The 20,960-nt window shown below is 33.8% G+C and overlaps 1 protein-coding gene across 2 annotated transcripts; it reads left to right on the top strand.

Moving 5' to 3' along the window:
• The first annotated feature begins 1,982 nt into the window (after positions 1 to 1,982).
• LOC149782367 (uncharacterized) lies at positions 1,983 to 18,637 on the top strand. 2 transcript variants are annotated; one of them, XM_089933743.1, is made up of 7 exons: positions 1,983 to 2,458; positions 9,185 to 9,607; positions 10,117 to 10,279; positions 11,112 to 11,195; positions 12,125 to 12,280; positions 13,705 to 13,804; positions 15,298 to 18,637. In XM_089933743.1, exons 1-7 carry the CDS (start codon positions 2,392 to 2,394, stop codon positions 15,424 to 15,426), a joined length of 1,122 nt encoding a protein of 373 aa, XP_089789869.1. In that variant the 5' UTR covers positions 1,983 to 2,391; the 3' UTR covers positions 15,427 to 18,637. The 2 variants fall into 2 exon arrangements, with proteins under 2 accessions (XP_089789869.1, XP_089789868.1); XM_089933742.1 differs by having other exon boundaries at positions 11,109 to 11,195.
• The last annotated feature ends 2,323 nt before the right edge of the window (positions 18,638 to 20,960 follow it).

Raw genomic sequence — 20,960 nt, 5'->3', positions numbered from 1 at the left:
ATATCATCTCATATTACAGAAATGACCCAAAGGAATTACTTCAAATGTTTGATGCAGAAAACAAGTTGTTGCCATGGTGTTTCTTTTTTTGGTTTGTGCTGTTTTTCTTTGGGTGGGCGGGTATTGTTTAAAAATAAGAAATTTTAAATCGTGAAATACATAATATTTTAAAATAATGTTCTTTGACATTACTGTCCTATCATTAGAATGGACTAATGCTTTCAACACACGCTCAGTGGGCATGTCGTATTGACAGTATAATTAGGGCAGCATTTATTGGAATTGAACAATAGCAGATACTAGATCTATTAGAAATGGCAACTGTTGCTGAGGATGGGTGCTCATTTAAGGATTTCGCAAAAGCATGAAAAACGTCATCCTAAAATAGCCAATCAAAAATCCTTCACGTGTTTAAAATTAAAAATGAGCTATCTGTAGAATATCGTCCTGATTTACACGTTAGGTTTTAGAGTAAATAATTGTTAGCATATAAGTAAATTAAGCATTAGACATTTTAGATTTTCAGATAGAAATATATATTTTATACACTAGCTAATTGTATAATTATCGAATAATGTTTGAGCGAACGTTTCAAAATGTAATAATATTTGATATTCTTTCAGCTTGTTGATACACCGCTTTGCTCTTGTGCTGGTTTAGAAACATGTTTACACTGTTTTATTTACCGCCAAAATTATAACATCGGGAGAATTTAATTGAGAACTAATTCGCTCTCTATTTCCATTACATGTGTGACCTTATTAATTTGAAGAATGGAAAATCCCAGAAAAAGTATAATTATCGTTGTATATTTATCATCATGTTCAAACATTTATAAATGAAACTGAGGTATTTCACGGAAATTAAATTAATTTAAATCCTTCGCACACTAATTCCATAGCTACAGTTGAATTCGCTTACATCTCTCTCTCTCTCTCCCTCACACACACACACACACACACACACACACACACACACACACACACGCACACACACACAAGAACGTGTACATTACTTTATTATCTTGACCGTAAAATTTAAGAATGTCTTTATGACCATTACCAAACAAGTGAATTGAAGTACAAGTGGTGTCCTAAGAACTAAACTCGTAGTTTGGTTGGGCCTTCAATCGAGTCGAGTAGATAAATTATTCATTTTTATTTACAAATTCATTTTTAGTCTGTAATGAACCAATGTGACAGTTATAAGAAATAAAATCATTGGGAAAATATAGCATTTGTCCGACCCTTTTACCGTAGGAAACAATGGAAGATTATGAAAAACATTTAAGGAAATCGTATGTATGTATGTATGTTACAGCTGTCAGTCTTTGCAAAATTAGAAGAAGAAAAAAACAGATTACTAATTTATTACGCGAAAGATTTGTGTTCACCACAGACGTGGACTGTACATATCTAATAGAATCGCATCACCATTTTGGGTCCCGTTAACTACTCTGATAGTTAGAAAATGATATTCAAATGTGTTGATGTTCCACCTAGACTCAATGATATCATCAAAACAACAAAATGTGTGTCAGAGGCCATTAAAACCTTGCTCACTGATAGGTTAAGCGGTTACTGCGGCACCCAACCCGTCCCAGCGACATACGACCAGTGATTCATCGTCCTAAAGTCTATATCAAGTTGTAAAAGTAAATAAATTCACCGCTTCGACAATGGTAAACAATCGACTATCGCCGAGTCGTATTGTCCACAGATAAGGCCTATGCAAATGGCCTGGAATCTTTCATTCAACTAATTACAGTCCCTAATTTCCTCCACTCACGGGCGAGGACTCAGAGACGGCCCTTATAACCCACCGGTGTCGATTTCATACGAGAACACCTCAGAAGTTGCGGAGCAGAGAAAGTGGCACCGTTGCAGATAGCGTGTTGTCAACCGGCGAGCCTAATAGCCAACTGTTGATTCTTGAATTCGAAGAGATTTAAAGCGCATCGAGTAATTTCACGAAAGAAAAAAAATAGAAAATAAGAAAAATCACATTTTATGAGAGGATGTTGCACAACTGAAAGGTTAAAAGCCGATTTTCAGTATTTGTGAAATCAGTAGCGGGTGCTCATAATTGAAGGTGGTGTGGGCCAAACTGTCAAACTGTTGTGGATTTCATTCACCTGTATGAGGGGGAAAAAATCATATGTAAAATTATTATCGGCGAATACAGTAAACAATGTGGGAATAGAGAGTGTGAACAAGCAAAAGCCATCAATTTACAAGTTAAAGCAAACTACGTTATTACTTTTATAATTGTTGGTTCTGTGTGTACTGACAACTGGAAGGCGTTTCAAGGAAACTGTGTTAAGCAGGTTTTACTATTGCAACCCTTACAGCAGGAGCCGCGAAAAACTTCTAACGGAAGCAGAGTCTTACGATGCCAAAAGCTTTTCTTGTAGGAAGAAACCAGCGAATGAAAAGAGGTACAACAGAAAATTCATCAGGTACTATCTTAAATTGTTTGTCTGTCTGTCTGTCGGCTTTCATCAAAGTCATGGATTTTATTTACGTAATCACGAATATTGATTAGATAAAAGAACGCAAAAAAGTGAACAAATTTGAAACATTTCTTTCTGTCTCGTTGTAAGTTACAGATTTGATGGTCAAAGTTGTCGAATAGAAAATAAAGAAATGCATGTAAAAAACCGATACTAAACTAAAACATACTCTAAATATAAAACATACACTAGATGTAGATACAACGAGAAATTTATTTCATTTTTGTTTTCCTCGAAATAATTATATAAAACAAATCGGTTTAGATACGAGGTATGGCCCGATTTATTTGTTTATTATGACAGAAAGTTTCAACGATTATTTTAAATAACAACGTCCTATTAAAACATGTTGTGTCTTAACCTTTTTGTCTGATAGATACTAATACATCCAGCAGTACAGATGTATGCATTATTAATTAAACATTTTTGGATACAAAAGAAAGATGACGTGTAATTCGAAAACACGTGACAATGAGGACCATTACAAATAGAAGACAATCGCAGCTTAAGACGAAACTGATTTGCCATGTTTGATGCTCATTATTGACAAAGCCAATAAATAAAATATACGATTTCAATAAATTGACGGTACTGCGAATTTCCGTAAACTTTAAATGAACTCAAAATTAAACATTAAAATCATTCTTTAATGCAGCTACAAATCATACTTTGTCAAGAGGCTGGATATTTGTTAGATAATCGAAACTAATGTATATGTATTAAAGTGAGTTTGATAAAATGAACAAAAGCCAAAACAGCATTAATAACAAACATAATATGTGTGTTATAATATGATATTGAGAACATCTAACACAGGTATTGTTAAGAACAAGTGTGTGTATATATATATATATATATATATATATATATATATATATATATATATATATATATATGTATATGTATACTGAATATGAAAAGGCATTCAAATTTCGAATTTTCGTCCTGAATTTCATATTTTACACGCATTTTCTCTACACAAGGTGGCGGATAAAAGCAGGTAGAACGTAACAAAAGCATTCATTGGCATAGAATTCCTCAAACTATTGGACTGCTTTGCAATAATCAAATTTAGATCGTTCCTATGCAGTCAAGTCAACAGCAGAAATATGTATTGTATTAGTTGAAAAATGTATTATAGTGGTAGAAATATGTACTATATTAGTCAGTAGAAATATGTGTTATATTAGTCAGTTGAAATATGTATTATATTAGTCAGTAGAAATATGTATTATATTAGTCAGTTGAAATATGTATTATATTAGTCAGTTGAAATATTTATTATATTAGTCAATTGAAATATGTATTATATTAGTCAGTAGAAATATGTATTATATTAGTCAGTTGAAATATGTATTATATTAGTCAGTAGAAATATTTATTATATTAGTCAGTTGAAATATTTATTATATTAGTCAGTAGAAATATGTACTATATTAGTCAGTTGAAATATGTATTATATTAGTCAGTAGAAATATGTATTATATTAGTCAGTCATACCATGCAAAAGTGTTTAAAACAGAAGACTATTTACGACACCAACATTCCAACATTTAGACATCTCTGGCAACAAGTTTGCATTTGATTTTCCCAAATATAAACTGTTATATCGTAGATAATTTTCAGTGTACCAAACAAAATGCGAATAAGCTGACGACTTTAGACTTTGACAGATTTACTATGCCGCTAAAAGATCAAATGGTTGATTTGACCGGTGACGGGGTACGAAATGAATAAGTATACACCAGAAAATGTGCAAATATTCCTGGCGTATTTTCTCGGAAACAATTTTCACCCCCTCGTTATATATTTCATCACGCAGGCGATACGTGGATGCTTGACTCTTCATTTTCTCTCAAAAACTGTTATTTTTCAACTCATTTGAAAGTATTCAAAACAAACAATCGCCTAGTATGCTCTCATCTAGTGCCAATGTGCCAGCAGGGGGCAAAGTATCGATGTCTCACAGATGTCAACATCTCTGAATTTGTACCAGTTGCGGCGGCTGAATGACTGCTGAATGTTTCTTTTTTTCTTTATTGTCGAAAACAAACCTTAAACTGCATTATTTTTCTCCATACTAACCGAAATATTTTCTCTCTCTCTCTCTCTCTCTCTCTCTCTCTCTCTCTGGTAATACCTTTAGCAGCGACATGAGCATTTCTTAAGCAAAATTCTTCAATTAATTCTTTATATTATTTTCTAGGATGATACTAATAAATTAATTATTTTAATTTGTGAAATAATTTGGCGGTGCAGTGAAGATGATGATGATGATAATGATGATGCTGATGATGATTGCCAGAGAAGACGAGTATTTTACTTCTGTATTGATGGAACATAAAATATTTTATTTCTTTGACAAAAAGTGTTCTTAACTTTATTGATCATTTTGTTCGGGAGAGAAAAGAAAACTGGATAAAACTTTGGAAACAAGGTATACAAAGATTCGATATCCGTGTCCTAGGCAAGCAATAAAGGATATAGTTGATGAAAATGATCATCTTTTCCATGGAGAGAAACATAAAGAAATGAAATTGTCAACGACTTTTTCAAAGTAATTGTAGGTATGAAAAGTAAATAAATAAGGTATATTTAAAGGGTTACGTATCAGTCGTGCGTCGACGAGGTCTGCTATTATTTTGACTTCATTATCTTTGTTTAAAAAAGAGAATAACAAAACATTAGTATATATGATCTCTCTACCATGTTATCGCTCATTTCTATATTATACAAACTATATTATCTATTAAATCTCTCTCTCTCTCTCTCTCTCTCTCTCTCTCTCTCTACAGACAGGTTAAGTTACTGTATTAAAAGCTGGAGTGATTTAGAAATCCGTTTGAAGTAGGTTCCGCTTAATCCCAATTTCACCCCTTACTATATTACTAGTGTTGTCGAGATAATCATAGTATTTGTTCTGTCTAGGTGCAATAAAGTAATTACCACCTGTATACAACCTATTCCCCAATCCTCTTACACAATCTCTTGATAAAAATCCTATTAACCCCGTCATAATACCATCTCTCTCGTATGTCCTTTTTAACTCGGGGGAAAATAAATACAAGGGATTTGTAAGCCATCTGTTAAATTTAACACTTGTCTCTGTCTATGGACTTTTTTAAATGTATTTTAACAACTGCTTTTTATTACAGTGCATCGTATTTCTATTCTTTTAATCTATAGAAACAGAAAACAAGTGACAGAAAAGAAAATTGTCACAACTATACTAGCATGTTAGTTCTTAATAATAATAATAATAATAATAATAATAATAATAATAATAATAATAACAATTATTATTATTATTATTATTATTATTATTATTATTATTATTGTATGTAAAAGATTAGTGCATCATCATGCAGACGCGTATTAAGATCAATGTGTATCTGCAGAATATCTGCTAAATTTAAAAAAAGGGGCGGGGTCCTGGATGCTGTGCTCGATTTAGCCTGTCAGATTTGGATTCTGTGCGGGTGTGTATGGTAATTGGAGTCTTTATCTGTGGTGTTTGGTATAAACTCGAATTACAATATTTTGGTGCTGACCGTATAATTCAGTATAATTGCCTACTAATGTGTTCAGTACCTTGAAACCATATCTAACTTACCCAGAGATAACGGGCAACTAGAAAGTGCACTCCAGGGACTCGTTTAATTAGAGGGAAAATTGCCAATGCTCGCTCTCTCGCTCTCTCTGGTTACAGAATTACGCGCGTGTTTATTCGAAAGATGATATTTTAATACTGAAATAAGGGAGACCCGATTCAAATACATGTCTACATTTATACTGATAATGTATCCAATAGTCAATGTCTACTTAACTCCAGAAATGAGTATCAAAATTAATTAAATTTAGAAAAAAATAACAGCAAAAAACAACCTGTGCGGAATCTTATTAAATCGGGCATGATTGTGTCACGTGATCTTAATCAAAGATGGTCGCAGTCGCTGTTATAGCCTGTGTAGGCAGCTGTAACCTACCTGTGTAGCTCACCAGACCGTTAGATACACACAAAAAAATAAAAAATAAAAAAAAAAAATTGACCAGCGCAGCATGCATGTGATTTTCACGGGAGCTTTCTGGTATCAAGAATTTTCAAATTAGATCCTTTGATACAATTCTTTCGTTCATCTGTCATTCAATATAGACGTCGTTACTAAACATTAGAGTTTTTTGTAATAAAAAATTACATTTAAACAACTTGTTCTAAAAGTCGGCTTAACTTAGTTGATCAAATATTACAGGATGCACTCTAGTGTGAAGTTGTTCAAGTAATGAAGGCCTGTCGTCAAATACTGCAATTGTATCTAAAAGAAAAAAAGAAACAAAAAAACATTAAACGACTTCTCAATAACCGCTCAGTAGAATTTGACCAGACTGGACAGAACATATTCTGGTGAATATGTAATTTAAAAAAATTATAAATAATGTCTGGTAACAAACATGTCCGCTGTTACTAACATTTTTAAATATTTTTTTCTTCATTTAAGCGACTTTATTTAAAATATTGAGTAAAGAATTTGGAACCAATTCTAGATAATAAAGCAAATGACACATATGACATTCAAAGTCATACAAAATGGCGTCAATACGCCGTCACATATAGTCGACGTTAGTAAAAGATAGTAAAGCGTTTGCTCGACTTCTTCTCACAAATCACTCAACAGAATTTAACCAGACTTGATAGAAATCCTAGCTGCATATATGTGTTTAAAGCTTGCAGAAATGATGCCAATAAATTATCACATATTTCCACCAACACTAAAACTAAAAAAAATATTAATCCATTTTGTCGAAGAGACTCAACATTATTTAACAGATTTGACATAAACCATTATGGCATTAAGGTCTTTTCCAGTTTGTACAAATATCACCGCACGTACTAATCATAAAATCCTTTGATTGGCTTCTTTTCAAAAAACACTTCACAGAACATTACCGAATTTGACAGGAAACACTCTGGTATAAAGGACTGTTTCGTTTATAGAAGCTATTTCGGATCTGCCATCAAAGATGGTCGCTGTTAATAAAAAATAAAAGACAATTTAGAATACGTTTTCTTCTAAAGTGCCGCTGAATAAACATAGACCAAATTTTGAAGAAAAAAGCGTCCATGCAAGAAACCCTTGTATTTACAGCAGTGATGTCCATATGCCATCAACTATGGTCATCGTTACTAATAATAACAAAATACAACTACTTTCTCTCAAAAAAAGTGACAAATAGAATGTGACAAACTTTGAGAGAAAGCGCCCATTGCAATGAGGGCTTTCAATATTATACAACTGACATGTTGTCGAAAATGAAGTTATCCATGAAAAGATATACCCTCACACCATTGGTTTTCACACCATATGCAGCCAGTAGAATAGCAGGCACCACACTGGCAGGGGTTTCTTGGTCACTTGATCTTGCATTTGGTTATTAAGCTGACGTCAGCGATCTCAGTACTAAGTGGAGTTTTATTAAGCTGACGTCAGCGATCTCAGTACTAAGTGGACGTTTTATTAAGCTGACGTAAGCGATCTCAGTACTACGTGACGTTTTATTAAGTTGACGTCAGCGATCTCAGTACTACGTGGACGTTTTATTAAGCTGACGTCAGCGATCTCAGTACTACGTGACGTTTTATTAAGCTGACGTCAGCGATCTCAGTACTACGTGGCCGTTTTATTAAGCGAGTGGTGCCTCTTAAATGAATGTTCAAGTTTCCTCAGATGAATTGTTTAGTATAGCCGTCGTCATATAAATATAGACAGTGTAGAACTGATATTTTTCAAATGCTCATTTAGGCTTTAAAGACATGGAACTTTTCTATATTTGAATTTTAAATATGTATTTCAAAAAGAAAATAGAAAACATTTGCTGTGACATATAAAATAAAAATATATTACTAACATTTATACTGTCTGTTTTGATAGGTTGTGTTCTTTTTTGTTCTACTAATGCTGTTGCTTTTTAGCTTTTTAAAAACACATGTACATTAATTAGAACAAAATAATAGCAAACATTTTCGCTCGTATATTTAAAAGAAATTTGGTGATCATATTCATTTCGATAGCTACACTTAAGCTATCCGGTTAGTTCCACTCTGACCATTAGCACAGGTAGCCAAACACAGGGTCCTGAACAAGTCTTCTTACGGATGAAGAGGCATTGTCCATTGGAAGCTAAATCAAACCAATCAGAGACCTTGTTGCTTGACATATAAGACTTAGAATATGATCACATCTGTAATTTCCAAATGCCTTAACTGGGGGGTATCTAAAATTCAAACTAGAGGATTTTACTTGCCACGTGTGTCGCTAGCAATGAAGCTTGCTATAATTGGTCCTATTTATCTTTCTGTGCACATGTAACGAGCAATCTGATTGGACTATCTTATTTCATCCACAAGCGTAGTGCTTTGGCTATCCACATGTACCAAGGATTGTTGTGAAACAATGAAAATAAAGTGGATAGACGACCCTTTTCTAGCCAAGATGTCTCATGCCATGATCTGTCTACTTCTCTACGAGGAAGGGATCTTTTAATCGTGTGACTGCTTCTTTTCTTCTTTTTTTTTTGTGCAAAATTAATCTCTTGGAAGGCAGGTTAAAACCTCTGACTGGATCAACCAAAGTTAGAACGGAGATGAAATGATTATAAATTCTTTTCTTCTTGCAGAAAAATCCATGAGTCACTTGGCTTACAGCAGCCAACACGTGTCACAAGCACTCCTTGCATACGAACAGCCTCTAAATATGACGTTAGAGTCACGTGAGTCTGTGCCGATGTACGTCGATTGTACAACGATGTCGCAAAATTCGGGCAGATACCCGTACAGCTTACATTCCTATCCATACAATATGGCCCCGACCGTACTCCATCCTGCCTACCTCACATTCAATTCTCTAACAATGCATCACTGGAACTGCAACACCAATGTCACCAATTTGTGCAACCAATATGGTGCCTTAGATTGTTGCACGCGAGGTCGGAAGTCACCTGCTTCACATGTAGATGGAGCTTCGACAGAGAGAGATAATTCACAGAGGAGGAGTGACGGAGAGTCTAGTCCAGAGTCAAGCCCATCAAAGAGGTCACCAGGTACAAATTATCTCGTAATACTTTGACCCATATTTGCGGAGTTACCTTTTGCTGCAATATTTACCACTTTCAGTCTCTTCCAATCAGACAATTTTATTATTTCTTTGTTTCCTTCCTTCAAAGTAACACGCACACGCATTCAGAGGTGCACACATGTTTTTTAAAGTTCTCACCGATATATATATATATATATATATATATATATATATATATATATATATATATATATATATATATATATATATATATATATATATAACAGAGTGTATGAACAGTATATAACAGATATATAACAGAGTGTATGGTTGTCAAGATGAAGGAAATTAGAAAATTGTTGATCTAAACATATTACAGTGAAGAACATCTTTTAAACGAAAAAGATAGCCTAATGCATAAACAAGAACCGCCGAAAAATGAAAAATCAATAATGATAAAATTTAGTTTGGTCGTTACATTTAGCATTTGGTGCGTTTCTCATGATATTTGTTAATGTATTGTCCTTATTTCAGTAAACCTCGTGGTTCCGAGGCCTCGTTTTGATTTCGCCAATTTGGCACGTGCTATCGCAGAGGAGCAAAAAACAAACAACCCTTCCACCCCGACTTTGGACAAACCGGGTAGCCGAGACGCTAAAGTATTTAGTCACGTGCTCGTTAATGCAGGTTCACTGAGGTAAATAAACTTCATATTCGTCATTATCGCTAACATGGTTTATATTCTTAAAAAAAAATAATTAATTTATATTATATTAGAAGTAACTATGATACTATTCCATGATTTATCTTTTCACTTTGATAATGTACTATTAATTTTGTATATGTGCATCTAGTAAACGTGTGTGAACGCTCATCGATTTGGTATAGCTTGAACGCGTTCTCCATCTGTATTGCTTTCAATAAAATTTTCTCTGCATAAATCCTGATTATGTATCTGATATTAGTTTCTTGACAGAAATGATGAGACAATATAAATGACGAGACAATATAAATGATGAGACACTATAAATGACGAGACAATATAAATGATGAGACACTATAAATTATGAGACACTCTAATTAGATCGTTCCATTCTATATGTAAAGACTACTATATTAGTTTTGAAGAAAAAGAAGAAACAAAAACTGAATATTAGTGTACTTTATACAGAAATACATCAAATAATAAAGTAGATTTGCTACATTAAAGTAATAGTAATACCAATACTCTCTCTCTCTCTCTCTCTCTCTTGTAGTCTTACTTTCACATTGTAGTTGTTAATATTCTTAGTATTAATTGACTTGCAGGGATTACAAATATTTATAGCAATGTAATATATGGCACTTTTTAACGTTGTCGTCACAATAATTGTAAAAGTCTAGGCCCCCTGGAAACTACTAATGAAATTTGTTCTCAGACATGTTGACATATTTTGGAAGATGCAATAAAATACATGAATCAGAATTTTAAAAATTGCTGTATTGCTGTATGATATAGCTATATTTCTATTTTATCTGATCATAAGCAGGTATCACCCTTCCACGAGTAGCTTCACGACCGTAACCGCAGCAGGACACATTCTAAAACGACCTAGAGGGAGAGGGGCAGCAAGGTATCTCTAATTATACCGTTATTTTCTGTCAATCTGTACAACTGAAAAAACAAAACGATTCTGGGATTACTACACTGATTCTCCCACTTTTAAAGATTTTGGTAGATAAATAGACAGACTATGTAGGATAGTAATATTCGTATTGATTCTCTGGATAAAATTATGAAACTTCGTGTGATTTGCATTACAGTGAATGTATGAAGGTACAAAGTCCTTTCTCAAATTATCGTATATTTGACATTAGACAGCAAAGTGAAACTCATATATATATATATATATATATATATATATATATATATATATATATATATATATATATATATATATATATATATATGCTGACATATACACATACATACAGAGAGGCAGAGGGAGAATTGCAACCATATATTAGACAGAACGGAAAGTATCACCACTGAATTTCATGGAAGAATGCTTGATAATAGTAGGCAAATTAATATTGAATGCATATAATATTATTGAATGGGTTAAAGAATTTTTAATTTACATATTCTGTAACCTGTGTGATAGTGTTATATATAATGTGTCTGTGTATTTTAATTTAGAATAAGGTATTGCATTGATTGTTAATCATACAAGACATTATGCATGCTTTTTATCTATTGTTATCCACTTCTTGTTGTTGTGGAGCTAGTATACTTGATCTTGAACGTTTAAAAATGATTATCCGTAATTAAACTTTAACTGCATGAGAAATGCAAAAGAACAAATTGAGAAATTAACCAAGTGATTAGTGTATTCAACACCCACACAATGCTTTCGTTGTTCGCTGTTAAATCACCTTTAACTCACCTACCGATAATACTCTTGATATGAGCAGTTTGATTGCGTCTTCGAAATACTGTATCTCATATCTCTACATCTATTAAAATCAAACAAAATGAAAACTCTTATCTCATAACTTTCAGGACTAAAAAGGAATTTATTTGTAAATTCTGCGGTCGCCATTTTACAAAATCATACAACCTCCTCATACATGAGCGCACGCATACGGACGAACGACCTTATCCTTGTGAGATTTGTGGCAAAGCTTTCAGACGCCAGGATCATCTCAGGGATCACAGGTAAGTGGGGTTTGTTTTACATTCTTCTTCTTCTTCTTCTTCTTCTTCTTCTTCTTATTATTATTATTATTATTATTATCATTATTATTAGTAGTAGTAGTAGCAGTAGTAAATATGAGTTCTTTTACACCAACTCGCAAAAATAGTGTATTACAGTGTAGAAGAATTGTTCAAAAATAGGCAGAATAAATCGGGAGAAAATTGCGTAGTAAAACTGACGTACATCTCTTAATTAATCTGCCATGAATTGTTACCATGTCCCGCAATCTGAATGGGATAAAATTCTGTCTATACCTTCTAGTGGTGTAATATATGAAACTTAACGGCATGTAAACAGTGTATCATAAACCGTTCTGTTTCCGCTGCAATCCTTCCTAATATACTCCCAATCTTTTGCGACATGAAGTTCCCACCATATTAATGTTAGACCAAAGTCTGTGTGGCACGTTAAACTTTCCGATAAAAATGAATTAACGAGATATCAGGCTAAACTTTCTCCTCCGATAAACTGCAATGACTGAGGTTCATCGTGTCGATAAATGCTAATTGCTATATCATTTGACTATACGTGGCATTCTACCATATTAAATGTCTAATGACTACTTTTGAGAAAGCTTGTACCCATCATGGCGACTACACTACATTATCAACATCTTCTCTGGATAAATCGCAATAACTGTAACCCTCAGAACTGGTTTCACTCGAGGCATTTTTTTTTCAAACCAGAAAAACACATAGAACATATTACCTAAAAAGCCGTTACAAAAGATACATTTAACTTGGGTACATTTTAATAAGCAAATGAATAGTTATAAATTGTCCAGCCGCTGAGAGGAAATGAAGTGTTCAAAGGAACGTGGAACGTTTTTAGTCCCTTGTGTTGTCTCCTTTAAATTCTTAGCTCTGATTCCCAAAACTCTCAAATATTTGCTTCTACAGTAAGGGTTTACGTATACAGCGCGACTTTTGCCCATGTCAGCACATATTAAATCTCCCATTTGCACATACGTTGAGTGGAGAGTGTTAAAAACAACCAAACATTGCATAGGTACTTTATAAAGACCATTTATAAATGCACTTCAGGCAGACACGTGTTTATGCGAGCTCCATAATGTTGCGCATCAATGTATCAATGGTCTGGCGACAGGTCATCTTATTTTCAATGTATCAACTCATTTTGATGACCATTTATGCATCCACTTAACGCATCCACTTTTTTGTGCGTGCTCCTTAGTAATTGATGCGTATCAATCTCTCTCTCTCTCTCTCTCTCTCTCTCTCTCTCTCTCTCTCTATATATATATATATATATATATATATATATATATATATATATATATATATATATATATATATATATATATATATATATATAGTGAACCCTGTTTCTGCATGTGAACCAATCATCTCATTCACTTTCGCAGGTACATCCATTCCAAGGAGAAGCCGTTTAAGTGCACGGAGTGCGGCAAGGGGTTTTGTCAGTCTCGGACTCTTGCAGTACACAAGACTCTTCATCTACAGGTGAATGAATGTTCGAAATAATTTCTATTCTACGATCTTAAATCTGCATTCCTTTCATACCGTTACGACTCTACGGTCTTAAACTAAGTAACAAAAAAGCGAAAACCACCAAGATTTTAAAAAAAAATTCAATAAGTAATTAATTTCCGTAGAATAGAAAGTGAAATAAATTATAAATAATTTACAATATGGTGAATGAAATAATAAATAGTCTTCAAAATTCTATCACGTGTCCTAAAGTAACCATTTTCCAAATGCGTTCCTGTGGTGTTCCGAATGTGGTGCAGTCTATTGTGATGATGTGCCAATAGTCTGGAATATATTGATGTGCTAACAGTCTTGAATTATTACAATGATATGATCCAAAATGTTTTTGTATGAATTCACCACAGTAGTTCTAAAATAGTTACTTATTCCTAAGGTTTATGAACACATTGTAATTCCAGTGAATAACTGAAATAAATAAATCCTCTCAAATTAAAACTGAACAAAACTAAACCCGATCCTACTAAAACCAATGTTATAGATTGGAATAATCTGTTTGTGACTACCTTGTACAGAAAAGTAAAACACAATTTCAGAACGAGGGTCAAATATTCATTTCCAGTTCAGTCCAAATTGACAAGCAGGTCAGGTCCTTTAGCGGCCAACCAATCAAGATTAGGTGGGCCAGTATTTCCTCGATGGAAACCAATGCCCTGAAGTCAAATCCCATCATTTTCGTCAACAAGATTTCCTCTACACCTTCAGAGGTCAAAAGGCAAAAAAGTAAAATATTTTTGAAACAAAATGACCTTATCTTAAGGTGCACATACACCAACATGAACACAATTACGTATTTAATATGGAATTTACTATATTACTCTTACAATCTATATTTATAAAAAGTAACGTACATAATACAGACATACATAAGAGTACTTCAACACGAAACTGAATTAATGTTCTTTATTTAGTTAGTTTCTTACGAGACATTCACCTTCGAAGTTCCGCTATTTTGTTAAAAACGAATCAGTATATTCTGATCTGATTTCACGTAATTGCTTCCATCGTTATGACCAGCAAGGTCTGTCAAAAATATTTGCCATGTCTCTCGAGGTATAATAGAATTTGACCCGTTATTTGTCTTGAATTGGAATAGGTATTCGCTTTTAGTATTAGGTACAAAATAACTTGAAACGATAATGTATTTTGAAGTTAATCTTCAGTTTGTGTGGTAAGCGTAAATTGGCCAAAATTCCAATAGGTTCTGGTTCCTTTATAAACTATGCTAGTAGTACTAATTGTCCAATGCGCATAGTGATAAAGTAAACCCTGTCTTAGAACTATATCCGGCTTGAGATAAAGCCTTTACAAGATAGGTACATTACTAATGCAATGTAGGCATAGTTTGTACACATACTGAGTAAACATGTTAACCGCTTTATTTTTCTTCATCAAAAGTGTGGATTTTCTTATATCGGTCATAACATAAACCCCATTGCATTTTACAGCCATCAGATGTCAAGATAAAGCATATGCAACACGTGACAGAGCGGGAAAAGCCAAACATTCAAAAGCTACAAATGGCGCTGACTGACCTAGTAAGCCAGAATCTCAACGATACGAAACGAAATGTGTAGAATAACTCGGCGAATGGATCAGTTATCGGTGAGACGGTTTACAACAGTCCCCTGCCGTGGTTGTGCAGACGCCAGAAACATCACCTTAGTGTTTTATTCATGTATCGCTATTATCCGGAGCACTGCGATTTTAAGGTGTGAATAAAAGACACTTGCACAGGAGCTATATTTTAGGCGAGGGGTGGTAGCCATCTTGCTCCTCTGCTGGAGGAGTTTGGAGATAGAGCTTCTGTTACAATAAATCCCGGAATATAATTATATTAATATGTAAGGGACAGAAACAGTTACTTAAACAAAATATGAATGACATTTAGCTTAGTGAAGATATTCACTTTGTCTCCTTTTCTGACTATCAAACCACTTTGTGCCATTTATGTTTGAAGAACACGCAAATCCAAATTGTCTGTAGATGTGTTGGTTTTCATAAACATTGCCGAAGTGAAACCAAACTGTAATTTATCAGAACTGTATATGTGAAGCTTTGATTGACATCGATGATAATTTAAAATGTCTCCATCAAGGGCATACAGTAGTTAATATAACTGTTGCCACAGAATGTTGTTTTCTATTTCACTATTTAATATTTAAAAACACAACAACAAAACCCTGACAAAGAATCCAACTTTCACTTCATTCATGTGTCATATATAGCTATATAAACAGTTATATTGCCCAGCGCAACAATTCTATGGGGTTTCGTTCTGTTAGTACGTCCGTCGTCCCACCATTGTCACCTTTAGTGTGATGTCTTTAGGCACTGTGGAGGGGCATTCCTGTTCTGTAAAAACAGTTCTAGTTCTTTGTGACATGTGAAAAATGGTTTGTAAAACCAGTGTATAAATCCGTATTATGTTTGTTGTCGTTTATAGATCACATGTCCTCATATTTTCTTTGATTCCGTGAACCTTGTGTTATCTGCTGCCAATAGTCTTTTTGTAATTGCTTTCTTTTATAAACATATTAGCGAGGTTTTGCGAGAACCGCTGGATTTTGCATCATCGCAAAATTATAGGTTATTCAATGTTTCAAGAAAATGAAATAAGGTGTTCCCTTCATTTTAATGCTGATTTCAAACTTTAATTGTAATCAGGCCCGGCCCTAGGGCAAGCTGAACGAGGCAACCACCTTAGGCCCTGCGCTGTCATTTAATCAACTCCGCAATGCAATTGTTTTGCTTGGGGACCCACTCGTCGCTTGCTGCCTTGGGTCCCGCACATCGCAGAGCCTGACCTGATTGTAATGCTAATTCCGAACTTTAATTGTAATGCTAATTTCAAACTATAATTGTACTGCTAATTTCAAACTTTAATTGTAATGCTCATTTCAGACTTTAATTGTAATGCTAATTTCAAACTGCCATATAGTTCCTTTGTCAGAATCAGAAATGTCTCATCTACCTGACATGAAAATACACATTGTTTATTAAAGTGTATCTACGATATATTCCTTAAGAAAATGTTCTGGTTAAATTAAACAGTTTTATTTAAATTTATTACACATGGTAGGATTAATATTCGTGGAACACTGGCTTTACCAATATATATACTTTTATTGTTCAATCGCTGCATCTTATAACCATGTAGATGAAATCTGTATGCCTGATCCAAACAACCACAAGTCGCAAACGGCAATCGGTGTACAACATTATCGAATAATTTCACAAGTCGCATAATGTAATAAGTATACATGATCTAAGCAAATCACAAACCATTATATGGAACTTGGCATTAATTATTTCACAAACTTCGTAATACGGTCACATGACAGGACTGGCCGTTATTGATGGCAGAATATTATAAAATAGGAAGATGTTTATTTACTTTAATCGAAATCATTTAATTAATCTGCTAGCCCTGTTAATTCTTTAAATTAAGTCTGTCAGTTATATAATAGTTGCAAAACTAATATTTTTAAACTGGATATATATAAAAATGCAATGAACTGACAACGAACAAGGCGAAACTAGTATATGACTAACATGAGCGCTTTCGACTCTTAAATAAGTCTTTTTCAAATGCAAATACAAAACATATACATGAAAAGCAAATAAAACAGAAGAACGGTTATGTTTGCGAAACTTTACATGACTGCTTCTACAAGAATTAAATCTTAACTTTATCATGTGTTCGCTGGTTTATTTCTGCTTGTTGCTGATACTGAAAAATATTTGTATTGACCTAGAAACTGATGAACCATAACAACATCTGTTATTTTATGTAAAGTTATGTAAGCGCAAATTATATCCCGGATATTTCATTGTTATAGTAGTCGTAGGTTATTAATCAAATTTAGAGATTTATTTAGAAGAAAATGTGTCGGCTGCAAAAGATAATTTTAACGATGCACAAATAAAATTATCTTTAGCAGCCGATTGTCTTGTCTAAGTTTTGTATCTGCCTTTGAAAACGACTCAATAAAGAGTCGAAAGCGCTCAGGCTAGTTCGATACTAGTTCCGCACTGGTCGTTGTCAGTTTATTGCATTTATCTTAATCAATCCCTGAAATACGTGATCCCTTGCCAGATCCAGTACACTTTAAAGGATTGTTATTCACCGTATGATTTGTATTCTTTATATATATATATATATATATATATATATATATATATATATATATATATATATATATATATATATATATATATATATATATATATATGCGAAGCCTGAGGAAACATTTGAATTATTTTTGTTATTTATTCTCCATTGCTCTACGCTTCAAATGGTCCATCAAAATCCAAAATCTGCAACATTTATTTGTTATTGTTATTTAGCAGACATTAATTTGCCATTTCGTCAATGCTCTTTTACCATATTATTTATCAGACATATATTTTATATTGTTCAGTGCTCTTTACATTGTTATTTAGCAGACTTGTGCTAAAACGACTCGCATATTTCATACTGTTCTTTTAATTTTTTTCATAACATTTATCACTTTACACCTCAGATATATGTACTTTGCAAACTTCGGATTTTGGTTTGTTTTAGTTTCTTTATAAATTAGAATAAAACATGAAGAAGCTGGAGCATCTTCACTAATACGTAGCCAATAGCATTTTATGTTTAACATCCACATTATCGATCCTCGATACAAATGATTTCATATATTCCTTTTCATTATATTCTGTATTAATAAACCACCGTTTTATATTTGTACGTTAATGATATGGTGTCAATATTTTCCATTGAAAAATAAACTTCAAAGTGTATGTCTTGTCTATTATTATGTAATGTACCGACTTCAATCTGTTGACAGTGCGCTGTTTATATGATGCCTTTCTTTCAAACACATACATCCACCCAGGTACGCACGCACACATATCTTTTCAAACTGTGAGTATAATCAACACCAACGTCCGTATTCGGACAAATCTTTAGGTTTTAAATACATCCCAGACTAGGAGGGAAGGTGAAAGCAGTTGTAAACTAATGATTGATAAATGTACCATAAAAGCGGTAGGACTAATGTTTCAATGGCGGTTTCCGTCTTTTACTGAACTCTTGGCATATGCAGAGTCTATGACGACGCTTTGTTGTCACGTGCTTGAACAGACGCTGTTAACGTAGGAGGTGTGGTAGCTGCAACCAATAAAATCGCTTGTGAAGTAGTCACCAGTCTTTTTCATAGTGGGCTATTTTTGTGTTATTTTGAATTACCGCAGCGAATATAGCTAAAGCTTTTCGACCGCAGTTAACGAATTATTCAACTGGTCTAAGTCAATCACTATCTTCATGATGTGTGCATATATAGGCTGCGCTTTTGACAACATGGATATTGTAAGTACCTTATTTTCAGGAGATGCTAATTGTGCATATGGTATCATGGCCGACAAGAGTAGGGTGGCAACCGGGGAAGTATCCTCGAGGCCCCGAGCCCATAAGGGGCCCTAGCCAAACAACACTTTTTTACTTTATAAAAGAACATTTTCGTTTGATAACAACTAGGAGAGGCCCAGGAGTTTCTTACCACAGGGCCCGTGATCGCTCTCTACTGGCCTGTATGGCATGGGTTTGTATGGATGCTGTAAGTAACTTGGCTTGAAGCGATTCAAATCGGGTGATTTCTACAGAATACTCAATTTATCATTTTTGTCCTTGAGATTTAAACCAAGTGTGTTGTTTGCTTGCATTGCCTTGACATGAAATAAAGTGTCAATCTGCAGCATTAATAACATGTACACTTTCAGATTCTTGTATCTTTGACATTTTTCCCATCTTTTGTTAGTGTCTATATGGATGACGTAAACTTAAACACAGATCTGGAGATTTTGCGATATATTTTGTGACGTTCCAGTTTAATACTAATAGTGTCACAGATAAGTCGCTTTCAACAAATTCAAATACATTAATTAGAGTGTTTTAGATCTAATTATTTTGACTGTTATTCATTACCATTATACCCAAGAATGGTAATATTATACATGATTGGTGTACAAAATTTGGAGCGTAACGGAACCGAACATTGTGTCTCTCTGAGGCGATAGTGTTTCCCCGACTTGTTTTTCCCGTTCTAGAAACATAGCGAAATTCCATTTGAGTTACCTCTCTTTAATGTGTTCCGAGCACGTAATGACAAGTATACGACAGCCACTTCTGTATTCCAAACTAGGAGGAAATAAATGAAATCTTGCTAAAGAAATATGCAGGATGATAATTAATGTGTTGCCCTTGTTAGGTGGAGATAGGAAAAATTTTCGCCAGAGAAACCCTTTTGGAACATGACTTACCTTGGTCTGTACATATGGAATGTCTCATTCCAGGAGTGGTCAACACTACAACACGGCGAGAATTGAACTGACTCATATATCCCATCCAAACATTCTTTCTAACTAGGTCAATAATTTCTCTTTCAATTTCAAAAGTAAAAATGTAAGAAAATCCGGGAATCAGTGGAAAAAGTCTGGAGAACAAAAAGTTCCCATTAGGCTCTGTTTGCAATGTATAAAATTTTGACTTTTCGTTTTATAATTTATCTCCATACAACCAACGCGATATCAGCTTTTGGTCTTTATCGGTTCAATGCTACCATTGTGTATACGTAAGCAATCCAGCATTCCTCATTTTTATTTATTTTTCAGTATCTTTTGCATCGGCGAACTACTTATTTTTTAACGTCGTATTTCTTCAAACAGTATCCAAGAAAAACAAGATTTTGTATACATTTAAGTACAATTATTCAACGTACAAGTACAAATATTCAATGTATATGTTATTTTTTACCCTTAATTGCAGACCTAATGTTAATTGTACAGCATTTACTATATTGGCCTTCACACATGCATGTAACAGAGACGTGTTCATTATCGAATTGCATTTACAAGTAAGATATGCTGACACCACAGAGATTAGATATAAAAAGGTTGGCAACTCAGTCGACATTTCTTTCCCAAAAGAATCAAACTTTGTTCGTACCAATGATAGCTCCATAATTGTTTTTCAAGCTCGAAACACGAGAAGAGAAAAATTAAAGATATCAAGTTAATTGGAAAATAACTATCATCATGTATTAGCATGACGCGGTTCCTTCTGAAA

Source organism: Sinohyriopsis cumingii, chromosome 15, assembly GCF_028554795.1.
Source record: "Sinohyriopsis cumingii isolate HCF-2022 chromosome 15, ASM2855479v2, whole genome shotgun sequence".
Taxonomy (NCBI): domain Eukaryota; kingdom Metazoa; phylum Mollusca; class Bivalvia; order Unionida; family Unionidae; genus Sinohyriopsis; species Sinohyriopsis cumingii.
This window is presented reverse-complemented; position numbering and strand designations above follow the sequence as displayed.